The following is a 25,614-nucleotide window of genomic DNA, read 5'->3' on the forward strand; positions in this document are numbered from 1 at the left end:
GCTGTCTGATCCAACCATTGGGTACGCCTGTGTGCTGTAAGTACTTAATAAAGTCTCCTTGTAAGCAAACCTGGGTCTGGTTTATCATTATCTCGGCACCTCCAAACCTTAGCAGCCCACGGCTGGGGCATACAGCCACTTACTTTTAATACTTTTCTGTGGGTCCAGCAGGAGCAACAGAGAAGGTAGAGTGGTTTTGCTTGCAGAAGGGGAGGAAACAGAGAAATTTGAGACAGACAGACAGACTAGGGGCATCTCTACACCAGCCTAAAATCCTGCATTTAAAATGGGGCTTTCTGCTTCCATTTTAAATGCAGGATCACGACTCCCCTTTTCACCCACTTCCTTTTTCCCCTCCCCTCCCCCCCTTCTCCCCATAGCTGAGTCTTCCATTATCTTTCATTGATCTCGCTCCTTCCCGCTTCAACTCTTTTGACGGAGGAAACTGAAGCAGAACACGATGGGGTAATTGATAGCTCATTATCTGTGATCTATTTAAAAACGGAACAAAGGGCATTTAGTGCAGGAGACACCCTGGAGGGTCACAGCGTCATGTAAAGAGCCCACAAACCTCCATGAGGGAGCAATCTCAATCGCAGGATAAAAGCTCCGTGTGAAGAAAGCCCAGGTTCACATGATCATGGCAGGGGAAATAAGCCATGGGGGAGTTGAAAGTGGAAGGGGCACTTTAATATGTACTTAGTAGTTCTTGTGTGTACATGATATTCCAGTACATTCTGTGTGCATATCAGTCATATACAATACTTTCTCACTCACCCCCCCAACACACATACACACACCACAGTAAAACAGAAAGTAATTTATTATAGGTGTCTGAGATGAGACACATACAAACCAAAATAGAGAACATTGAACTTAAATTATTATTATTTTTATAAAACTGGCCCCCAAATTAGGAGGGGTCTGGGAGAAGGGGTTAGGGGATAAGGGAAGTGACACTGCCTATATGTAACTACTAACAAACGACAATTAACACTCAAGATAGAAACAAACAGAAAGAATAAATCAAAAGTGTTAAGAATTGGATTTTAGAAAAGGCTAAGTATTTTAGGATAGGACTGGATGGGAAAGGAAAGGATTTTAGGAAAGGATTGGTTGGAATAAGAAAGGCAACTGGTTTAGGAATAAATAAGATTGGCTACAGTTACTGGTAAGAAAAGGATAGGTACTGGTAAGGAACACAAGCCAAAAACCTCCTAAACACCACCACAATTATTTTTTTAAGTGTTCCTGCTCATAAGAGAGAACTAGCACAGAGCAGGCTAGATGCAAGTTAGAATCATAGATTTAGAGTTGGAAGAGGCCATTTAGGAATCAGTTGAGGAATCCAGTTTTATGCATCCCTGAAAACTGGCTGTCCAGTCTCTGCTTGAATACCTCCAGTGACGGAGAGCCCACCAGCTGGATCCATTGTCTGACTGTGACTTAAGCCCATTATTTCATGTCCTACAGTCTTGGATGAAGACTGCTGATATACCATCAACGTCCAACCCCCAAAGTAAAATCATTCCCTGTAGATTCATTCCCTGGAATTAGAAGCTAGACCTGTCACTCACAAAACTACACCCAAATCTCTCCCTCTCCCCTCTTCCCATATGGCAGAAAATAGGGGAAAATGTTGGCATATTTTTCAGATACACTGCCTACTCCATTTTGTGTTAGGCACTTACAACTTTGTTATTTCTTGGATGACATTTGCAGGCATAGTAGTAATCTCTTATGAGCAGATAGGGCCTTCCCAGCTCAGAGACTTAATTAAAGAGTTTCTTATGCTATGCGTTCTTATGCTTTAAATTTGATTTGAGGGCGAGGAGAAGTGATTTTGCCAGTTCTGTCTCTATTCCCAGAAGCTGCCTTGAGGCGACATGAGCTTTGGTACGCTTCTGCTTCTTCCTTGATGGAATGGAGGACAGTTCATTGAAATTTGCAAGTGTACACTAATGTAGTACTTATGCACACTATAATACTGTGTGTGTGTGTGTGTGTGTGTGAGTGGGGGGGGTGGAGTGGGGTGAGAGGGGGTGTATAAAAGAACACAGTTGGCTAGCTTACAGTTGTTCAGAGATGTTGTTGTTCAGTCATTAAGTCGTGTCTGCCTCTTCGTGACCCCATGGACCATAGTACGCCAGGCCTTCCTGTCCTCCACTCTCTCCCGGAGTGTGCTCAGGTTCATATGCATTGCATTGGTGATGCTATCTAGCCATCTCATCCTCTGCCGTCCCCTTCTCCTTTTGCCTTCAATCTTTCCCAGCATCAGGGTCTTTTCCAGGGAGTTTTCTCTTCACATTAGGTGGCCAAAATATTTGAGCTTCAGCTTCAGTATCTGTCCTTCCAATGAGCAGTCAGGGTTGATTTCCTTTAGGATTGACTGATTTGACCTCCTTGCAGTAAGAGTCTTCTCCAGCACCTAGGGATGGCAGAGAATTCCGCCACGGATCTCGGTAAGGATGACTGCCAGTGCATTCGGCCCCCTGAAATCTGTGGAGGAACGGCCTGCCACCCCCCACCCCCCCGCGAATCCCCTCCGGGATGAGACTTACCTGGGGCGGATCTTCCAGGCAACAGCGGCTCCGGCGGCAGCGGCGGCGGCGACTGGTCTTCCGATTGGCTGTCACCACTGCCATTTGCAGTTCGTTTGTTTTTTTACAGAGACGTGATAGGCTACGTAAGTTTTTACGTAGCCCAAAACGTCTGGGTAAAAAAAAAAAAAAGGCGTACGCAAACGGCAGTGGCTACGGCCGCCGCCATTTGCGTTCCTTATTTTGGGTCATCTTAGTCTACATAAATAATTACGTAGACTAAGACGGCGAAAATAAGGGGAACGCAAATAGCGTCCGCTACGCTATTTGCGTTCCCCTTATTTTCGCCATCTTAGTCTACGTAAATATTTACGTAGATTAAGATGGCAAAAATAAGGAACACAAATGGCGGCGGCCGTAGCCACCGCCATTTACATACGCGGTTGTTGTTTTTTTCCCCCAGAGCCCTCCATGGCCGGAAATCCGGCTGCGGACGGCTCTGGGCTGGCTGGGCCTGGCCGGCTGCTCCGCAGAGCTGCCAGGGAGCACAGCCGGCCGCGGAGGATTCTGGGGGGGAAGAACGGAGCGCCTCCCCAACTGTCGAGGATTCCGGCGGGAGGGACGGAACGCCTCCCCCCCAACCATCAACATAATCCGCGAAAGCTAAGTGACTTTCGTACATCCCTGCCAGCACCACAGTTCAAAAGCATCAATTCTTCAGTACTCAGCATTCCTTATAGTCCAGCTCTCACAGCCATACATTACTACTGGGAATTAAAACCATAGCTTTGATTATACGAACCTTTTGTCGGCAAGGTGATGTCTCTGTTCAGAGATACAGAGACCTTAAAAATCAAATGCTGCTATAAATACGACCAGAATGCCAAGGTGAGGGTTAGGATGTAATAATAACTAACACTCAAGACAAAATGGAAACAAGCTACCTGTAAGATTAAATACCTTTTAATAACATGATGCAAGGGATCGGATTTTTAAAGGAAGGCTTTTAGAAAAGGATTGGTCTGGATTGGAATGAGGAAGTATTTAGATCACACACAAAAACCCCTCCCAAGCCACCTTCCACCACAAACTCTTTCAGTGCTCTAAGTCCTAAAAGAGTGAACTAGCAAAGAGCAATGGAAAACAGTAGCACCGTTCTGATATAGTACTTGCACTTAATTGGAGAGAGCCCTGGTAAAGCCATTCCCTGTCTGGAAGCTAGAGTTGTTTGGTATTTTCATTTTATGAAATGCTTGGGAAGAAACTGTTTCCATTTTAAACTTGCTCTCCTTGTCCCTATGATTCTATGATGGATGTCCAAATCTTCCAGAGCAGTCCATTTTTTCAAGCTTGAGTGGTATGTGGGTGGGGGATCTTAGGTGTATATAATGTTGTGATTGGGTGTTGCGTGCGTGTGTTCCCAGCACACTTCAGCAGAGGGGCTGTCTATCTACGACATGCAGCTCCTGGAATGTTAGCCACAGGGCAATGCGGCCCTTGGTTCAGAACAGGTCCCTTACCCCAGCTCATGTGGTTGGTTCTCCAAATCATCTCTTATTTTAACTTCACAACATCCATGGGAGATTGCTTGTGCTAAGAGAGTGTGCCTAGCCCACAGTCACCCAGTGACTTTCATGGCTGAGTGGGGGTTTGAAACCAGATCTCCCACATCAAAGACCAACACTCCATCCACTACAAGACTGGTTTTGTTCTTGTGTTTCAGGAACTCCAGATGCCATAGGTGAGGCTCTGCTGCCTTCTAATACAGAAGATTGCTCAGGCCATTTTGAAGATTCTGGATGTGATGTCTCAAGTAACTACACAGCTGGTATGCTGGAATCCTTGCATCCTTTCAGCCACAGGGAGCATGGTTGCAACAGTACTGTATCTGATGTTTTGTCAGGTGCATATCCAATATTGACTTCTTGTGCCAGCAAGAGAGAGTCTCTAGTTTCTCACATGCGATTCCTACAGCATTTCCTGGAACTAAGAAAACTGACAGAAGCTGGAGGCCTGAGAACAGACTTGAAAAAACTTGGAAGGGATTTCTCCACAATATCAGACTCTTTCTCTCAGTTGCTTGATGGTCTGGTTGTTTCATATAGCCTTCCTGAACTGCCCTTTTCAGATTTTATGAGTCAGGCAGTTTGTGTCATAACCAAGTTATTAAGTGATGCAGATGTATCTCCTCAAATTGTGGGGAAATGTTTCAAGAAGCTGGAAGACTCTGTGAAAAGACTTGTAGAGTTTGTTTTGAACAGCAGCAACTTCAACAGAGTAAGTAATTTGCGCCACCCACAAATTCTTTATTCATGGAATTTCAGTATGCAGCTGAGTTAACAAGCATGACAGTGATTTGATTGTATGGTGTTTGTTTGAACTTAGAAGCATTATGCTGAGCATTTTAAGTTGCTGGAACTTCTGTGCACAATGTAGCTTCTAGCCCTCTGTGTGAAGGGCAGGATGTGGAGGCCACTGAGCATGCAAGTACACTCCACGGGTTGGGTACACACCTCACAGCACCATCTCTGTGTGGAGCCTCCCATCTGCTGCACCATAATTTTTTATTATTTTTTATTATTATTAAATTTATTAATCGCCCATCTGGCTGGTCACCCAGCCACTCTGGGCGATGTACAACATACAATAAAAACAGTTCAAAACAATAAAATTCTACAATAAAAACATTTTCTAAAATACCCTAACCTACCCCAAATGCCTGCCTGAACAACAGTGTTTTTAATGCACGACGGAAGCTCATTAAAGAGGGGGCATGACGGAGTTCCCTAGGGAGGGAGTTCCACAGAGTGGGGGCCACCACAGAAAAGGCCCTCTCCCTCGTCCCCACCAGTCTAGCTGTCCTGGCTGATGGGACAGAGAGAAGGCCATCCGAGGCTGATCTTGTTAAGCGGCCTGTCTGGTGCTGCTGGAGGCGCTCCTTAAGATAGGCTGGGCCGGAACCATATAGGGTTTTAAAGGTCAAAACCAACACCTTGAATTTGGCCCGGAAAACAACTGGTAACCAATGCAACTCCTTCAGCACTGGAGTGATGTGATCTCGCCGGTGGCTGCCTTTAATCAGGTGAGCCGCCGCGTTCTGTACCAGCTGCAGTTTCCGAACCGTCTTCAAGGGTAACCCCACGTAGAGCGCATTACAGTAGTCTAAACGAGAGGAGACCAGGGCATGTACTACCGATGGGAGCAGATGGTCGGGAAGGAACCTTGTGCTAAGTGTGTATCAGTGCATCAGGTGTAGCATAACTGTGCTAAGTGTGTATCAGTGCATCAGGCCATATAACAGAAGTGGATTTGCTCTCTATACCTGTGAGCCACCTGGGCCCAGATTCTCCCTCATCTAGTTGCTGCTTCGATTGTGCCAAGGTTCTTGCTGGAGCCAGGCTGTGGCCAGTGCAGAGGGATACACAAGAAATCTTCCTTATACTGAGTCAGAGTATTAGTCTGTCTAGCTCAGAATTGTCTGTGCTGAGCTGACTCTCCAGGTTTTCAGATGGGGGTCTTTTCCAGCTCTGCCTGGAGGTGCTAGGGGTTAAATATGGGACCTTCTACATACAAAGGACTTGTTCTACCACTGAGCTATGGTGCTATCATTCAGGGAGGAGGGGGGCAGTGTTTGTAGCCCTTTCTAGAATGGGGTTGCCAATTTACTAGGCTATAGCAAATTGGCTACATAGCCCAGGGTTGGATCTGTGCAGATCTAGTCTGACTACGTAGGGGACTCCTGGATCCTGTGCAAGTTGGCTTTTGGTCTCCCCACCCCTCACAACCTTTTCTAGCCTCAGAGTCTGCTTGGGCAAAACACATACCTTAGTAGAGGACATGGAGCATGGGCAGGCCCCACCATTGTGCTGAGACAGAAACAGAGCCAGCGTGCAGTTTTTGATCTCATGGAAGTTCTTACGTAATAGAGAAGTGCGAGCACCGTGACTCCAGATTTGCTAGCATGCTCATCAGTAGTGATGTGTAAAACTTACAAGCCACTTAATGAGCACGCTGGCAATCTGGGTGCTCAACAAGACTATAAGCATGAGTTATGGCATAGTCTCAAAATGCTCAAAGAGCATATTATGCATGAGTGTTAAGATTAGACTATGTCAAGCAATTTCAAATATTGCAGAGGGCAGAAGAATTAAGCTCTTCCATGCCAGATAAGCTCAAGGGGTTGACAGTTTGTAATATACAGCCAGGTGGCTTCAGCTTTCAAGTTACTTAAGCATAGAATTTCAAGGAACTTCAGCAATTGAAAATACTTTTACCATTTAAAAGGATGCAGCAGAATGTAGTGGCAGTCTGTGAAACGCTATAGTGTGGCGTACTCTTACTTAACAGGCTTTCATTACAGCATAACAAGAATTATTATTTTAGAAGTGTTCATTACCAGTTTTAATTTGCTTGCATTTCCACCAAACACCTGTGTCTGGTATTAACCGTTAACAGACTTAAGAGTCATGGCTTACACAGTGGTTGTGTTTCCGGGAAACCAATTAAGTGGTTGTCATGAAGAATGTTTGCAAAAAAAAAAAAAAAATTAAAGAGAATTTTGTAGTGCCCAAATTCACTTTGACGTTGAGAGTAACTATGGGCTTGCGTGCATAGTAGCTCGATCTAATAACTGTATGTCTAGCTTTTTTTGTTTTATTGTGCCAAGCCATACCTTACTTTTAGGATGCTCCAAACAGAGACGTTGAAGATCCATAATTGTGCAGGGTGGAGGTGGGAAGAGAAGCTGAATGATAAATCTATTTTGGTTGACTGCTGTGGCAGGATATAACTATTTTCCTTCCCAAGTAAATGCCCCAAGTAAATCTTTTTAAATGTTTGTTTCCTTTAGTGTTTACGTATAAAACCATATCTTCAGGCTGTTTTTGTGTTATTCCTGTCTGGACTGATGTGTGTGATTTTTAGCAGACATATATGAGGGGCTCATCATATTGTGCCTCTGTTTGGAGGTCTAAAAGACTATGACAAAAAATCTCAGTCTTCTCTAGGCTGTAAGTTTCAGTAAGAGGACAATTACTAGCTGAAGCTAGGCATATGTATTGATTTTTATGTTTATAAGGAGGCACTTGATAGAACCACTCTTTCCCACTGTTGCAAAATGATGGCAAGAGTACACTGTTCAGACTAAAACCTTTGTATAGCGTGACACAAAGCCTCTCAACAAACACTTGTGGCTCATTATAAAGACACTATTTGGGGGCATATTCTCTATGGATGGTTATTCCTGGGATCACTTAATCCTTTTCACCTAACCAGACAACCAGGGAGGTAGTGTGTCAGGTCTTCTTACACAGAACACAAATCCGCCTTTGCCTCTCAGTGCACTTGGGTTTTGTGCCATTATCCCCTGCATGTAACCCAAATGTTGCATTCTGGTAGCTGAAGCAAATTCTGCTCTGTGGGCAACATCACACAAGTGGGCTTTCCTTCTCTCTCTGACACCTATAGTTCCCCCGCCCCCAATCTGCTCTGGAGGCTCCCGCATCCCTCCGGAGCAGGTTTTGGGGCATGTGGGAGAATGCACGGAGTGGGGGGATCCATACCACCAGCAGTGTCCATTCTACTAGTGGCTGGATGCAACCCAGTCTTAAAAGCTCCTCCCAAATTATATGATTTACTGCCTTGTTAGGGTTTCCTTCCTCATGGATGCTGTCCCAAGACTGCGTTCAGTAGCTTGCAGGGAAAGAAGCTGCTACTCTCCTCTCCGTAGTGTATAAAACCCAGGGCATTATGGAAACAGTACACTTCTTTATTTCCTTGGTTACAGTCCCTTCAGTGGTGCAGAGGTGAGAGGAGAAGGCGTCCCCCCCCCCCACCCTTCCCTCCTCTGATACGCTTCTGGCCTGCTCTTTGGACACAATATGACACTGTATTCTGTTAATTGATCTCTGGAAGAGCACATATATGTGTGGATGGTCTTGCCTTCTGGCAAGTGCCTGTTCATGATGAAGACAGATGATTTGGTCAACTTTTTTTATACACAAGTCTGAGGTATAAACTATAGTGTGTTTTGTCAGAAGGTTCTATGTTTTGCACCGATGTTATTAGTGACCCTGAATTGCACTGGGGTAGGGTGGCCTAGTTTGACCTAGTATTAGTTTGGTAATATTTGAATATTACCAGTGCAGAGGGCTGCCCAGTTAAAACCCTCTTATCTCCTCCAGCTGCCGGTACCATGCCAGTCATCTTGTATGTGTGCTGTTCTCAATAATATAGGCTATACTAATAATAATGTGCACCATTATATAGCACATTTTAAGTGTTCAGAGAATGTTACATATATTTTCCCAGTAATCCTTAACAGCCTGGTTTAAAGTCCAGAATTATTTCCATTTGCAGGCAGGGGGACTGAAGCTGGTAGAATTGGGGCTTGCCTAAGATTATTAGCAAATTTGTGGTTGCAGTGTGCTTACAGATCACATTAATGCAGCCCAATCCTATGCATGTTTACTCAGAAGTAAGTCCCACTGAGTTCAATAGGACTTGCTCTGAAAATAAGTGTGCATAGGATTGCAGCCTTAGTTATATTGCTATAGCAGCCTTACTCCAGCTCTTCAACACAACTAAGGTTAAAGTTAGTTAGTTAATGGTTAAAACAAATGTTCATTCTTTTATACAAAAATGGCAAACCGAGTTTCTTTTTCATTACTGCATTACTTTGGCAGGTGTGAACAGTCCAGTAGACACAAAGTAAGATACTTTGGAGTAGTGATCTTAGCCATATTTCATTAATTGTGCAACAAATATCACTTGCAGATAAATAAAAGCCTTTATCATTCTATTTATTTCCAGTTCATCTCTTCCTGTGCTTGTAGAACTGTAGTCAAAATTGCACCACCCATGCAAAACAGGGAGGTAACAGCAAATTTGAGATAACCCTGAAGTTTGCAGATACCCCCACCCAAAAGACTTTAGGAAAAAACCCTAAGGGGGAACCCCCCAAAGAGCTCCATAATGACTCAGTTGCATAGTATGTTAACTGACTGAGAGAAAAGAAACTAACAACCAGTTGGGAGGGGGGATGGAATGAAGTGGCTGTAAAAGGAATGGGGAGGAAGAGACATGGAGATCTAAACAGGGTTGAAAGAACCATCTCAGTATCTGGATAGGTCATTTTCTAATTCACAGGAAATGTCCCCAGTGATGGAAGAGAACTGGCCGTAGATATTAACGGAAAAATAAAATATCTTAATGTACCTAAGATTTGGGCACAAGTGTGTCCTCTTCTCTCTCTTATACATACTCACACACACACACACCGGGGACGGGACACCAATTTTTTTTTGGGGGGGGGCACCCAAAACAGGCCACTGGGGACTGAGCATGCTGAGAATCCATTTGGGCTGAAGATCATGACACAGGCATTCAGGAATCCATCAGGGTAAAGGAAGGGCTAGAACATTTTGAAACAAACATTTTGTTTCAGGGCCCCACGTTTAGTATTGAGGTATTGATTCTATGCTTTGATAATGGTGAGATTTTTGATAAGTGAGAAAATCTTCCAGGCAATGTTGGACAGCTCCTCTTCATTTCAGTGGGGATGGCGTAGTGCTCTTATGCTGGTTTGTTTATTTACACAGCACCAGTAATAAGTTTGCTGTGCAGATGTGAAATTGTTCGAAAGAAATGTAGTAAGTTGCTGAAGGTTGTGAACAGTCTTGGTGACTTTAGTGGACTCGTTTTCCTCTTGCAAGCGCTTCCCAACACAAGGACAGATAATAGTTAAAAATAGATTAATGTGTCTCTCTGGTGCCTTTCAAGTTTAAAGCTACTGAGCTTCCTTTGCCTTAAATTAATTGAGTCCCGAGAGCTTTATGAGTGTGACTGAGGAACTCAGGCACATTCTGATCAGCTTTAAGAATATCAGGCTCATATAAGATGAGAGATCAACAGTTCAGTCTTTAAAACATTCAACGTTTATTAGACTATAATTTGGAAATGGAGAGAAAGAGAGCACAACAGAGAGCGTTAATGTCTATGTCCTGCTAATTGTATTAAATTTTATTTAAATGAGTTTCCTACCCATCTGCCTTCTTATTGGAGATAACAGTATAACTCAAATAGTGATCATTACCTTGAAGAACACTAGATCTAAAACAGTCCCTGGAATTTTTGTGTAATAATGGAGAATGTACATTGTGCCTGGATAGATGAGCAGAATTTATTTTTTACTTCCTTTCTGTTGGAGTATTTTTCCCCATACCTGTCACTGAAATTAATAAGTGAATTTCCCAGAGCTTGGGTCTGAAAGCATATGATAGAGGCACCTTGCTGAAGCTAAGCAGGTCAGTGTCTAATCAGTGCCTGGAAGTGAGATGACCTGGGAACCCCATGTACGCTACTTTGAGCTTCATGATGGAAGAAAGGCAGGTTATAAATACAGTAAATATAGTGAAGGCCAGCTCATTAATAATAATGCTCTATGTTCAAGGCCAAACAAGATGTGACATTAATTGCACAAATGCAATTAATGTGCACATTCTTGTTATCTAAATAGCAGGCATGGGGAGGTCTGAATAGCCTTGGGACCAGGTAGGGTGAGGAAGGAGTGGCTTCTCCCATATGTTCCTGTCAATCTCTAAGATCATCTTCAAAGGTTTTTCTCTGGGTGCCACTACACACAATGGTGTGATGGATGGATACCAGGGAAAGAGCCTTCTCTGCAGTGGCCCCGTCTGTGGAATGCCCTCATCAGGGATATCTGTCTTGCATCTTTATTGAATACATTTAGATGTGTGGTCAAGACCTTTTTCTTTAAGTAGACATTTAATCTTTCATCTGTCGCTTGATTATAAATTTTACTGCTGGTTCTTCAGTGTTTTCAATGTTTTAAATATTTTTCATGTTTAATACTGTATTTTTTTGATACTTTTTTGTTGTTTGATTTTATGATTGCAAACCACCCTGAGGGCATATACTAGTTGGGTGGTGTACAAATCAAATAACTAAATAACTCTTCTTCCCATGGTCTTGACAAAAATGGCCTCTCCAGAGTTGCTATTTGCATTTCAAGGGAAGTTCCCCATGGCACCAGTGGAGGCTTCCAGTGAAATGCAAATGGCAGCTTTGGAAAGTGGTTTTTTGTGGGGATAATAGCAGGGGAGAGACAGTTAAACTCTTCATCCCCACACAGTTGCGAGGCCACTCAGGGTTCCCCACAGCTACTATTTACATAACAAAAAAATGCATGTTAAACCCGTGATTGCTGAGAAGGCAATTATCGTTGCACGCAAACCAAGCTACCATCTCTCAGCCTAGCCTGCCTTGCAGGGGTGTTATGAAGATAAAAGGGATGGGTGGAGACCCATGAGCACCAGCTTGAGGTCCTTGAAAGAAAGGTGGCGAATAAATGCAATAAAGAGGAGAAGTGCAGGCCTGAGAACCTCATGCCATCAGCTCCTGAAGGGACCACCAGTGGCCTGAAAGGCCTGTTAGGGTAGCCTCTCCCCCAGCTGCCCTGGGGCTACTTAAGACCTGTGTGTGCCCTGAGAGAAGGCAGAAGTGAGGGAGCTCAGGCCGTTGGCTCCTGAAGAGATCTTTGATCAGCCTGAGAGAACTATTTTCTGGGGTTTGTTTATGGGGAATGTTTATTTTTGTATTTAAAAATTGTAAACCGCCTTGGGAACCTTGGCAGAAAGGCAGTATAGAAATGTATTAAATAAATCTAAAAAATCAAAAGAGTACAGAATGCTGATCAGTCTGTTGCTTCAGATAGACTGTCTAAAACAATTGTGGGGAAAGAAGAGCATTCTTAAGTGACTGGGACTGTACATATCTAGGCAAACCTTCTCGGCCATTTCCTGGTGGCAGCATCCTGGAGAAGTCTACTTATGTTTACAACCTCGAAACTCACTAGTCCTTGAAGCTGCCAAGCTTAAGTATTAGGTCATTAATTGATTTTATGTACTAGAATAGCTAATGGTTACTTGAAAGATATGACAAGCCCAGAGTTGCTAAAAAATCTTTTAACGGTTGGAAAGCTTTAATTGACAGAGTAACATGTAGCTGATGCGAGTTACCGTGCTATTTTTTATTTGGGTGTCTTAATATGTGAGATCAAGCTTATTAGAGAGCTTCCTTTATGATCATGTTCTTCTACAGCCCTTGTTTCTTTTTCAAATGAGGATTTTGAAGCTGTTAATTGTGGGCTGTGTCCCAAAGGCTTGTTGTTGAGTAACAATTAGTTAAAGAAAGCATTTCTATAGCACCCAATTAAAACCCAATTAAAACAGATAATGTGCGGTAAGTGCTTTAAAAACGCTTCCTCTCCAGCTAGCAAAAAGCCGCTCTAGGTAAAAATAATAATCTGTGCATTGCTTCTCTAAGTGCTTACATAGGTCAAGGTCTGGCAAAACGCTAGTGAAGGGTTTCCAAAATGTGGGGCAGCCATGGCCAGTGTCTTTACTTCTGTTGTATATTACATTAGTGATAGGTAAATTCTGTTGCCCCTCTGGTTGATTTAGAACTGTTATTGGACAAGAGGAGCAGGTGTTCATTCTGTTGCTCAGCATTAGGCCTGTGGCACCCCCACCCTGACTGAGCTCCTCTGAGGCAATTACAGAGCCCTATTGTTTGCAGTTTGTTTGTTTGCCAACAAATTTGGCACACTCAACAATGGCCGCAAGACTGGAAAAGGTCAGTTTACATTCCAATTCCAAAGAAGGGCAACGCCAAAGAGTATTCAAACTACCGCACAATTGCGCTCATTTCACATGCCAGCAAGGTGATGCTCAAAATCCTACAAGCTAGGCTTCAGCAGTATGCGAACCGAGAACTACCGGAAGTACAAGCGGGGTTTCGAAGAGGCAGAGGAACTAGAGATCAAATTGCCAACATTCGCTGCATCATGGAGAAAGCAAGAGAATTCCAGAAAAACGTCTATTTCTGCTTCATTGACTACGCTAAAGCCTTTGATTGTGTGGATCACAACAAACTGTGGCAAATTCTTAAAGTGATGGGAGTACCAGACCACCTTACCTGTCTCCTGAGAAACCTGTATGAGGGTCAAGAAGCAACAGTAAGAACCAGACATGGAACAACCGCGTGGTTCAAAACTGGGAAAGGAGTACGACAAGGCTGCATATTGTCACCCTGCTTATTTAACTTATATGCAGAGTACATCATGAGAAATGCCGGGTTGGATGAATCAGAGGTCGGAATTAAGATTGCTGGGAGAATTATCAACAACCTCCGATATGCAGACGATACCACCCTAATGGCAGAAAGTGAAGAGGATCTCAAGAGCCTCTTGTTGAGGGTGAAAGTGGAGAGTGCAAAAGCTGGTTTGAAACTCAACATTAAAAAAACGAAGATCATGGCATCTGGCCCTATCACTTCCTGGCATATAGAAGGGGAAGAAATGGTAGCAGTGACAGATTTTACTTTCTTGGGCTCCAAGATCACCACAGACGGTGACTGTAGCCATGAAATTAAAAGACGCTTGCTCCTTGGGAGGAAAGCTATGGCCAACCTAGACAGCATAGTAAGAAGCAGAGACATCACCTTGCCGACAAAGGTCCGTCTAATCAAAGCTATGGTTTTCCCAGTAGCAACGTATGGCTGTGAGAGCTGGACTATAAGGAAGACTGAGCGCTGAAGAATTGTTGCTTTTGAACTGTGGTGCTGGAGAAGACTCTTACGGGTCTCCTGGATTGCAAGGAGGTCAAATCAGTCCATCCTAAAGGAAATCAACCCTGAGTGCTCATTGGAAGGACAGATACTGAAGCTGAAGCTCCAGTATTTTGGCCACCTAATGCGAAGAGAAAACTCTCTGGAAAAGACCCTGATGCTGGGAAAGACTGAAGGCAAAAGGAGAAGGGGACGGCAGAGGATGAGATGGCTAGATAGCATCACTGATGCAATGAATATGAACTTGAGCACGCTCCGGGAGAGAGCGCAGGACAGGAAGGCCTGGCGTGCTATGGTCCATGGGGTCACGAAGAGTCGGACACGACTGACTGAACAACAACAACAAATTGTTTGCAGTCCCATCTGTAGCTCTACTTGTACAGGCTCACCAACAAGCTTCTGTTTTGTTCTGTATTGCTCCATCTCCCTAAATTCAGAAGTGTGTGATGCAGTTAGCCCCTGTTTTTCCAGCCTGTTACTGCAAGTACCTGAATTCCCGAGTGAAAGTGTGCTGTTGTCATCTCTTGACAAGCTCAGCAATAAATAAACTGAAGGATGAAAAACAAGGTAACTTGAGAGCTGGGGTTGCAGAGAGAAGACAGAGGTGACCAAAAAATGCCAATATCATTCTGCCCTTACACAAATCTTTGGTGCAAACTCACTTGGAACACTGTGTGTGTTTGTGGTCACTGTGCCCCAGAAAGGATATTGCAACTCCCCTATGAAGAAAGATTCTAATTTGGGGCTGTTTAGCTTAGAGAAGAATGTGATTATAGGGGAGACATGATAGAAGTGTATAAAATTATGAATTCTTCGCAGCTCCCATTCGGAGCAGTTATTGCCGCAGTTACTGTGAATAGGAATCGTGGAAGGGCGGTGGACCGTAGATCTCTCTCAAAAGGACTTGCTGGAGACTCGCAGAAGTGTGGAATGGAAGCAGGGCACCCACAAGTATCAGTTCAACACTGAAAACTATGGGGATCACCTTGCTAAGTGGACGATCTTGTCTCCTTTTCCCAACTTGTCACTGACAATAGCTGTCAAAATAGCCTGTCCGCAGTCTCATTTTGTCAGTTTCCTTGTATGTTTCATACTGCACTTCCTTCCCTTTGACAGCTGTAACATATAAGGATATTGACAAGGCAAGCCTATATATATTTGATAGCCGCAAGTGCGCACTTGCACAACTGCGAAAGACCAACAAAATAATAAGAAAGTTATTATCATATTTGCGCAAATTTCTGGGGCCAAAAATTAATAAATATTATGGGCCCATTTGTGCAAATACCAGGGGCTGATTTATTTATTTTTTAAAGGGGGTTGGCGAATGAGTGACAGCCCCTCCAGGGTGTAGTTGGGGCATTATTGGAGGGGCTGTCACTGGTGAGAGAGGCTTGATGTGATTTAGGTGGGCATAATCGGAAGAAGCAGCAGGGGAAGTTGCTGTTCTTGTCAAGCAGCTCTGTACCCAAGTGCCGCAACCCATGATGGGTTGGCTCTGCAGGGTTTGGATGACAGGCCAACCCATCATGGGTACAACAACCCCTGCAACAAGCCATGGGTTGTCAGGTTGCCTTGCTGCTCCAAAATAAGCCACCCTGCGGGAGAACGTGACACCGACTGTGGCTTGTTTCAAATAACAACTCACCATGGGGAGCTAGGGAGCACAAACAGGGAGGTGCTATTGCGCTCGTGTCCTGTTTGTGAGCTTCCCATGTCACTGTGCTAATTGCCAGCTGGAATTATCCTCAGTTGTGGCATACATAGTCTTTCTAGTTTTTAGACTTGATATTTTTATTTCATGCAGTTAAATATGTTGTTTCAGGTTATTGATCTGTGCATTATACTAGGTTTTATCTGTTGCAAGGTGCTGTCATTTGGCCACCCTAATAAAGATAGTGGAAATTTATAGTGATACATTAGCAACAGAATAGAGTCAAAAAAAGAAGGAATAAGATAGTAAGAAAGCAAGTAAACTAAGTAAATAAGATAAGGAGATTATTGAAAAAGTGGTATAATTAATACTTGTTTGGAGAGAATCCAAGGGAAAAAACATAATTGGACTCCTGTCATGCCAAAGCCCCCTTCATGGATCACTGCCTTGTTGTGGCGAAGGGGCTTGCGTAACTCAGTGAAGCCATAAGCTATGCCGTGCACGGCCACCCAAGACGGACAGGTCATGGCAGAGAGTTCTCACAAAATGTGGTCCACTGGAGAAGGAAATGGCAACCCACTCCAGTATTCTTGCCAAGAAAACCCCATGGAACGTATCACAAGGCTAAAAGAGATGACGCCGGAAGATGAGCCCCTCAGGTCGGAAGGTGTCCAATATGCTACTGGGGAAGAGCAGAGGGTATTTCCAAGTAGCGCCAGAAAGAGTGAAGCGGCTGGGCCAAACCCGAAAGGACACTCAGCTGTGGATGTGTCTGGTGGTGAAAAGAAAATCCGATGCTGTAAAGAACAATATTGTTTAGGAACCTGGAATGTCAGATCAATGAATCAAGGTAAGCTGGAGGTGGTCAAACATGAGATGGCAAGATTGAACATCGACATCTTGGGAATCAGCGAACTAAAATGGACAGGCATGGGCGAATTTAATTCAGGTGACCATCATATCTACTATTGTGGGCAAGAATCCCTTAGAAGAAATGGAGTAGCACTCATAGTCAACAAAAGGGTGGGAAAAGCAGTACTGGGGTACAATCTTAAAAATGATAGAATGATCTCAGTACGAATCCAAGGCAAACCATTCAACATCACAGTAATTCAAGTCTATGCCCCAACCACTGAGGCCGAAGAAGCTGAGGTTGATCGGTTCTATGAAGACCTACAACACCTTCTAGAACTAACACCAAAAAAAGATGTCCTCTTCATCATAGGGGATTGGAATGCTAAAGTAGGAAGTCAAGAAATCACCGGGATAACAGGCAGGCATGGCCTTGGTGTACAAAATGAAGCAGGACAAAAGCTAATAGAGTTTTGCCAAGAGAACATGCTGCTCATAGCAAACACTCTTTTCCAACAGCACAAGAGGCGACTCTACACATGGACGTCACCAGATGGTCAATATCGAAATCAGATTGATTATGTCCTTTGCAGCCAAAGATGGAGAAGCTCCATACAGTCAGTAAAAACAAGACCTGGAGCTGACTGTGGCTCAGATCATGAGCTGCTTCTTGCAAAATTTCGGCTGAAATTGAAGAACGTCGGGAAAACCACTAAACCGTTCAGGTATGACCTAAATCATATCCCTGATGAATATACAGTGGAGGTGAGGAATAGATTTCAGGGATTAGACCTGATAGACAGAGTGCCTGAGGAGCTATGGACGGAGGTCCGTAACATTGTTCAGGAGGCAGCAACTCAATCCATCCCAAAGAAAAAGAAATGCAAGAAAGCCAAGTGGCTGTCTGATGAGGCTTTACAAGTAGCTGAGGAAAGAAGGGAAGCGAAAAGCAAGGGAGAAAGGGGAAGATATACCCAACTGAATGCAGAGTTCCAGAGAATAGCAAGGAGAGACAAGAAGGCCTTCTTAAATGAACAATGCAAAGAAATCGAGGAAAACAACAGAATGGGAAAGACTAGAGATCTCTTCAAGAAAATTGGAGATCTCAAGGGAATGTTTTGTGCAAAGATGGGCATGATAAAGGACAAAGAAGGCAGGGACCTAACAGAAGCAGATGAGATTAAGAAGAGGTGGCAAGAATACACAGAAGAACTATACAGGAAAGATCTGAATGTCCCTGATAGCCATGATAGTGCGGTCACTGAACTTGAGCCGGACATCCTCAAGAGTGAAGTCAAGTGGGCCTTAGGAAGCATTAGTAACAACAAAGCTAGTGGAGATGACAGTATTCCAGCCGAGCTATTTAAAATCCTAAAAGATGATGCTGTTAAAGTGCTGCATTCAATATGCCAACAAATCTGGAACACTCAACAGTGGCCACAAGACTGGAAAAGGTCAGTTTACATTCCAATTCCAAAGAAGGGCAACGCCAAAGAGTGTTCAAACTAACGCACAATTGCGCTCATTTCACATGCCAGCAAGGTGATGCTCAAAATCCTACAAGCTAGGCTTCAGCAGTATGCGAACCGAGAACTACCGGAAGTACAAGCGGGGTTTCGAAGAGGCAGAGGAACTAGAGATCAAATTGCCAACATTCGCTGCATCATGGAGAAAGCAAGAGAATTCCAGAAAAACGTCTATTTCTGCTTCATTGACTACGCTAAAGCCTTTGATTGTGTGGATCACAACAAACTGTGGCAAATTCTTAAAGTGATGGGAGTACCAGACCACCTTACCTGTCTCCTGAGAAACCTGTATGAGGGTCAAGAAGCAACAGTAAGAACCAGACATGGAACAACCGCATGGTTCAAAACTGGGAAAGGAGTACGACAAGGCTGCATATTGTCACCCTGCTTATTTAACTTATATGCAGAGTACATCATGAGAAATGCCGGGTTGGATGAATCAGAGGTCGGAATTAAGATTGCTGGGAGAATTATCAACAACCTCCGATATGCAGACGATACCACCCTAATGGCAGAAAGTGAAGAGGATCTCAAGAGCCTCTTGTTGAGGGTGAAAGTGGAGAGTGCAAAAGCTGGTTTGAAACTCAACATTAAAAAAACGAAGATCATGGCATCTGGCCCTATCACTTCCTGGCATATAGAAGGGGAAGAAATGGTAGCAGTGACAGATTTTACTTTCTTGGGCTCCAAGATCACCACAGACGGTGACTGTAGCCATGAAATTAAAAGACGCTTGCTCCTTGGGAGGAAAGCTATGGCAAACCTAGACAGCATAGTAAGAAGCAGAGACATCACCTTGCCGACAAAGGTCCGTCTAATCAAAGCTATGGTTTTCCCAGTAGCAACGTATGGCTGTGAGAGCTGGACTATAAGGAAGACTGAGCGCTGAAGAATTGTTGCTTTTGAACTGTGGTGCTGGAGAAGACTCTTACGAGTCCCCTGGACTGCAAGGAGGTCAAATCAGTCCATCCTAAAGGAAATCAACCCTGACTGCTCATTGGAAGGACAGATACTGAAGCTGAAGCTCCAATATTTTGGCCACCTAATGCGAAGAGAAAACTCCCTGGAAAAGACCCTGATGCTGGGAAAGACTGAAGGCAAAAGGAGAAGGGGACGGCAGAGGATGAGATGGCTAGATAGCATCACCGATGCAATGAATATGAACTTGAGCACGCTCCGGGAGAGAGCGCAGGACAGGAAGGCCTGGCGTGCTATGGTCCATGGGCTCACGAAGAGTCGGACACGACTGAACGACTGAACAACATGCCAAAGCATGTAGTCCCTTTTTAAAAAAGAAAAAAAAATCAATTTGCCTAACTGTATAGAACACTTTTATAGACTTCTCAACAGTAGAAACATGGGAAGTACTGCCATTCTTATGTCACCTCCTTCAAAAGATTTGCTATATTTTTCAATTTCATATCACTCTTATCAAGAGAGGCTCTTAATGCATTCAGAGAAAACTAATTTTAAAATGAATTATTCATGAATAACATGCTTTTCCAGTGGCGAATATACCAGAAATATAATAGTTTGTCCTAGTAGTAGAGTTTAAAACAGATAGCCCCTGTGAAATTGATTTATTAGATATGCAGCTTTAGCTCAACTCTCATTTTTAATACCATTCTTTGATATGAACTTACTATTTTGCGAAGTCAGTAGGTTTGAATACGTATTTAATATAATGCCTTGTTCTTTTTACCACTGGGATGGAACACTTGTTCAGTATCAAGTAGTGTATAAAAGTCCAGAATGACCTAGGGGACTCACTGAATTTATGTATTAAACAAATGATTAACACACACGTACTATTTACAAAACATGCATAAATATGGGCACCCACATATTTTTATTATATAAGAATATTCCCTGCAAAACTTAAAAATATTAAAAATATTGGGAAGGTTGATGCACTGTCTTAAGAAGAACGGGCTGCTATCAGATCGTTCCCTGACTACTGAACTGTCTTTCTCTAAAGCAAGGGGTGGGGCACTTCTTTCAGGACGAGGGCCAAATTCAGTTTTGGAGAAACTCTTGGAGGTTGCGTTCCAGTGGTAGATGGGGCTGAAGTCAAATGGGGCAGGCCAAAAATACAAAAAAAAAAAAAACCTAGCATATTGTAACTTAAAGATCTTACTGCCAGTAACTAAGCCTTAAGAGAGGCATTTCAACCTTTTAGCATGGGGAAAAACTGCACAAAAGCTGGACAATAATCAAAGAATGGTTGAGGGAAGGGGTGGAGCCAAGAGAAGGAGGTACGGCCATCTGGGGAACCCAGGAGGGCCAGATTTGGTTCCTGAATCTGAGGTTCCCTACTTGCTCTAAAGTGTTACCATAGTACCCTTTCTCTTCAGACTGTTCTTCCTCTGAAGTAGTCCTATATATTACTTTGTTGAATAAAAAGAAACATGGGAAACATCCTACAGTTTGCACATTCTTTAATTTCAGCAATGGAAATTTTCTTGCAAATGTTACTATGTACTGTCAAAGAGAGAAGATAATTGAAAGTTACGTTGCATGCACCAATTTCATGTTTTATACTGACTAAAGACCACTAAAATTCAGCAGCTGGTGTTACTTAGATTGTCTAGCTGCTGCAGCACTAGTGAGCAAGCAAGTCTGATAACACCATTTGTAGTAATGATGCAGAATCATTAATAATTTGATTAAGAGATCCAATACTTCTGGAGCCCTACTATTGCCTTTAGATTGTGTGTAGTATTTCAGAGCTGCACTCTGCATTTTCTGTGGGAGGAGCATTCTTGAATAGTGGGAGGAGCATTCTTATCCTAATTTAGCTACTTCCTGTTAGGAGCTGCTGGACCTGTGTGGCGCTCCCCCATGTGGTGACCCAGTGAACTGCAGGTTGCTGCCTTTTTAGTAAAGAACCTTCCAGACTCACTCTGCTCACACAGGCTGACCATTGGATCCTTCTGGGCAGGAAGGAGTATAAAGGGCTTCCTGTTTCAGCTCTGCCTTCTTTGAGCAGCAGCATCCACCTGAGCTCTAGACTGGCTTGCATTTCTGACTTGCTTTCCGGTTTTGCTTGCTGCTGTGCCCTCTGATCCTGATTGCTCCTTAGTCCTGGCTATTAGTTGCTGGTTCCTGATTCTCTCCAGACCACTGTTCATATCTCAGCCTTGCATTTCTATAGCCCCACAATTTTGACTGGAATCAGTGAACAGTGTTTTTAATTATCTATCTCTTTCTTGTGCTATTAGATCACAAGGCAACTTGCTCAACAAAGAGGCGACTTATACCTTAAACACATGGGCTGGAATGGTTGGCTTAATCCTGTTTGTGTGTAATGAGTTTCCACATAATTTTTGTGAATGTAGTGGTGGAAGGTTGATGATGGGCATGTACGACCTCATCATCAGCTGAGTTTTCCAGGCAGACAGCCACACAGAGAGCAGTTCTGAAATTAATAGCCCTGAGTGTTCAAAATCACAATTCATTTCCTTGAAATCATAACTGGTAAGCATAACTTGTGAGATTTGAAAACAGTAAATGTATTATTTCCATTGTACTTTGTTAGTCATTGAACATATAGTGTGAGAAAAACCCTTGAACATTTTCAGGAGACAGTACAAATATTTGGGGTGGAATCCTATGCATGTTTATACAGACAAAAATCCTGCAACTCCTAGTATTCCCCAGGCAGGCATGCTGGCTGGAGAATGCTGTGAGTTGTAGGACTTTTGGCTGTCTAAGCGTGCATAGAATTGTGTCCTTAATATCTTCTTTAATGAAAGTTATGTGTACAAATAGGTGTTAGAACTATATGTCTGCTACCTAGTATTTAATATGTCTAATTTACTTTTTGTAAGGAAAAAAAAGGAAAGGTTCCTCCTGTGCAAGCACCGGGTCATTATTGACGCCTGCTTGCGCTGGCGTTTTCATGGCAGACTATAGCGGGGTGGTTCGCTATTGCCTTCCCCAGTCGTGACTGCCTTTCCCCCAGCAAGCTGGGTACTCATTTTACCGACCTCGGAAGGATAGAGGGCTGAGTCGACTTGAGCCAGCTACCCAAGACCCGGCTTCCGCTGGGATCGAACTCAGGTCATGGGGAGAGTTTCGGTTGCAATACTGCTGCTTACCACTCTGCGCCACACAAGGCTCTTACTTTTTGTAAACTTTGCCATTATTGCAGTCTCTTGTTTTTCTACATTCTGTTTCATGTCTGTCTTGATCTGCTCTCCCCCATAACAATTACAAAAATTGTCTGCGGTTCATTTTCTACCCTGTGTGAAATAGAAGGGAGTTAAAGCCCTTCTCATTTGATTTCATTTGACTGATAACCTTTTGTATTAATTCCATAAGATCATGCTTTAGCATCTAAATGAAACTGTTCCTTGTAATGATGAGTGACGGCCTAAAGAACTAAATTTCTTACAAGGGAAATGTGCTCAACGGAGTGAACAAGGAAGTCTTTTGAATGTAGGACCTCCAATAAAATGTAAAGAGACTAGAGATTCTCTAGTTAAGAATTTTCAGGAATTGCTGTTTTAAACCAGAAATTATTTTTAATAGTGATCTTCTAGCTCAACCTATGTGGAAATAAAAATGTCTGACTGCTTTGAAATAGTCTGTTTTTTAAAAATTAGTTGTTCTAATAGGCCATTGCTCTTTATTTGGCTAATCATTAGTTATACTCATTCAGTCTAATTAATCTAATTCAATCTAATTAGATTTATATAGCCATATGCCTTATGCATTCAAGTGTTTGGGGACCAGTATGGTCCAAATCATCGTGCTTTAGAGCAGGGTGGCAACCTGCTGTGGCCTTCAACTCCCAACTCCCATCAGCCCCTGCTAGTATTGGCAATGGTCCTGGATTATGGGGTAGGGTCCAGCAAATTCTGGAGGGCCACGGGTTGCCCATCTCTGCTTTAGAGCCAGTGTAATGTAGGAAAGGCAGTACGGTGTAGCACAGAGAATACTGGGAGTTGTAGGCCAAAACATCTGGAGGGTCACAAGTTGCCCACCTCTGGTATAGTGTGCTGGTCTGGGGAAACCTGGATTCAAATCATTACTCAGCCATGGAGCACACTAGGTAATCCTGGGCAATCGTTATCTCTCAGCCTCACATGGTTATTGAGAAGCAAAAATGGGATAACCCTATGTTATACCATCTTGATTCCTTGGAGCAAGGGTGAGATGTGAATGTAATAAACAATTATTAGTAGTTTGGCGCAGTATTTGTGGTGTGCAGTGGACCTCTCTAGGAAGACACGAACTCCTCCCAGTATATCTTGACAGGACAGAAGATGGTCTGTCCATTTCAACCCATCTCTGGAGGGGTCCACAAGTTTTGGCTGTCCAGAGTAGCCAAGATAGAAAGGAGGATTGGGGCCTTTTTCTCAATCAGGCTGGACACAGAATTTTATAGGTATGACAAAGAGGCAAGGGGCTCCATACTTGCCTTCTTCATCTAGAGCAGGGATGGGCAACTTGTGGCCCTCCAGATATTTTGGCCTACTATTCCCATCAGCCCTAGCCAGCATAGCCAATGATATATTTTTTTTAAAAAAAGAAAAACAACAACAACATAAACACACAATACACATACACTAAAATATCTCTTAAGATAGTAAGATCTTAACCTTTGGCTCCCCTTATACAACAAATGCTTACTATTATTACTTCTTATCTTAGTTGTATATCATACATTGAGTTTACAGACATTACCTCATTTCTCTCCTAATTTTTAACAACAATAACAAAAGAGAACCAACCATCTCAAAGTTCAAAATCCACATACAGATATATCATTTTTCTCTATTTCTTGTACAAATTCTATAAAAGGTTTCCAATCTAATATAAATTTATTTCTTTATTAATTTATTTATTATTAAATTTATTAATCGCCCATCTGGATGGTCACCCAGCCACTGTGGGCGATGTACAACATACAATAAAAACAGTTCAAAACAATAAAATTCTACAATAAAAACATTTTCTAAAATACCCTAACCCACCCCAAATGCCTGCCTGAACAACAATGTTTTTAATGCATGACAGAAGCTCATTAAAGAGGGGGCATGACGGAGTTCCCTAGGGAGGGAGTTCCACAGGGTGGGGGCCACCACAGAAAAGGCTCTCTCCCTCATCCCCACCAGTCTAACTGTCCTGGCTGATGGGACAGAGAGAAGGCCATCCGAGGCTGATCTTGTTAAGCGGCCTGTCTGGTGCTGCTGGAGGCGCTCCTTAAGATAGGCTGGGCCGGAACCATATAGGGTTTTAAAGGTCAAAACCAACACCTTGAATTTGGCCCAGAAAACAACTGGTAACCAGTGCAACTCCTTCAGCACTGGAGTGAAGTGATCTCGCCGGCGGCTGCCTTTAATCAGGCGCGCCGCCGCGTTCTGTACCAGCTGCAGTTTCCGAACTGTCTTCAAGGGTAACCCCACGTAGAGCGCATTACAGTAGTCTAAACGACAGGAGACCAGGGCATGTACTACCGATGGGAGCAGGTGGTCGGGAAGGAAGCGGCGCAGTCGCCGTATCAGATGGAGTTGATACAGCGCTGTCCGGCTCACAGCTGACACCTGAGCCTCCATGGACAGCTGGGAGTCCAAAATGACCCCCAGGCTGCAGACCTGGTCTTTCAAGGGTAGCCGTACCCCATTCAACACCAGGTCAACATCCCCCAGCCTCCTCTTGTCTCCCACCAAAAGTACCTCAGTCTTGTCAGGGTTCAGCTTCAGCCTATTCCTCCCCATCCAGCCACTCACCGTCTCCAGACATTTGGACAGGGATTCTACGGCCAACCTTGGTGAAGATTTAAAGAAGAGGTAGAGCTGCGTGTCATCCGCATATTGATGACACTGCACCCCAAACCTCCTGATGATAGCCCCCAGCGGCTTCACATAGATGTTAAATAGCATTGGGGAGAGGATGGAACCCTGTGGCACCCCACAAGTAAGTGGCCACGGGTCCGAAACCTCCTCTCCCAGTGCTGCCCTCTGGTACCTGCCGGAGAGGAAGGACCGGAACCACCGCAATAAGGTGTCCCCAATGCCCAACCCCTCCAGGCGGTCCAGGAGGATACCGTGGTCAACGGTATCGAAAGCCGCTGAGAGGTTGAGGAGAACAAGGAAGGAGCATTCACCCCTATCCAGAGCCCTCCTCATATCATCTACCAAGGCGACCAAGGCCGTTTCTGTCCCATGCCCAGGCCCGAAGCCCGACTGAAATGGGTCTAGATAATCAGTTTCTTCCAAGTGTGCCTTCAACTGCACCGCCACCACCCGCTCAATCACCTTGCCCAAATATGGCAGATTTGAGACTGGGCGAAAGTTGTTCAAAACTTGAGGATCCAAGGAGGGCTTCTTTAAGAGCGGTCTTATCACTGCCTCCTTGAGGGCTGATGGCATCACTCCCTCCTCAAGGG

At 43.8% G+C, this 25,614-nt stretch overlaps 1 protein-coding gene across 2 annotated transcripts in view; it reads left to right on the forward strand.

The window, feature by feature from the left end:
- The window catches only part of MEI4 (meiotic double-stranded break formation protein 4), a 112,841-nt gene that overhangs the window by 14,175 nt on the left and 73,052 nt on the right, over positions 1-25,614 (forward strand). For both annotated transcript variants that reach the window (XR_014787231.1, XM_084831126.1), the window contains exon 3: positions 4,264-4,817. Coding sequence is in view for 1 of the 2 variants with exons in the window: in XM_084831126.1 (XP_084687252.1) it covers positions 4,264-4,817 (554 nt within the window). In the remaining variant the exon portion in view is untranslated. The remainder of the gene's footprint in view (positions 1-4,263; positions 4,818-25,614) is intronic.

This window comes from Heloderma suspectum, chromosome 1 (genome assembly GCF_057233095.1).
Source record: "Heloderma suspectum isolate Gila_16-S chromosome 1, 16-S_ref, whole genome shotgun sequence".
Taxonomy (NCBI): Eukaryota; Metazoa; Chordata; class Lepidosauria; order Squamata; family Helodermatidae; genus Heloderma; species Heloderma suspectum.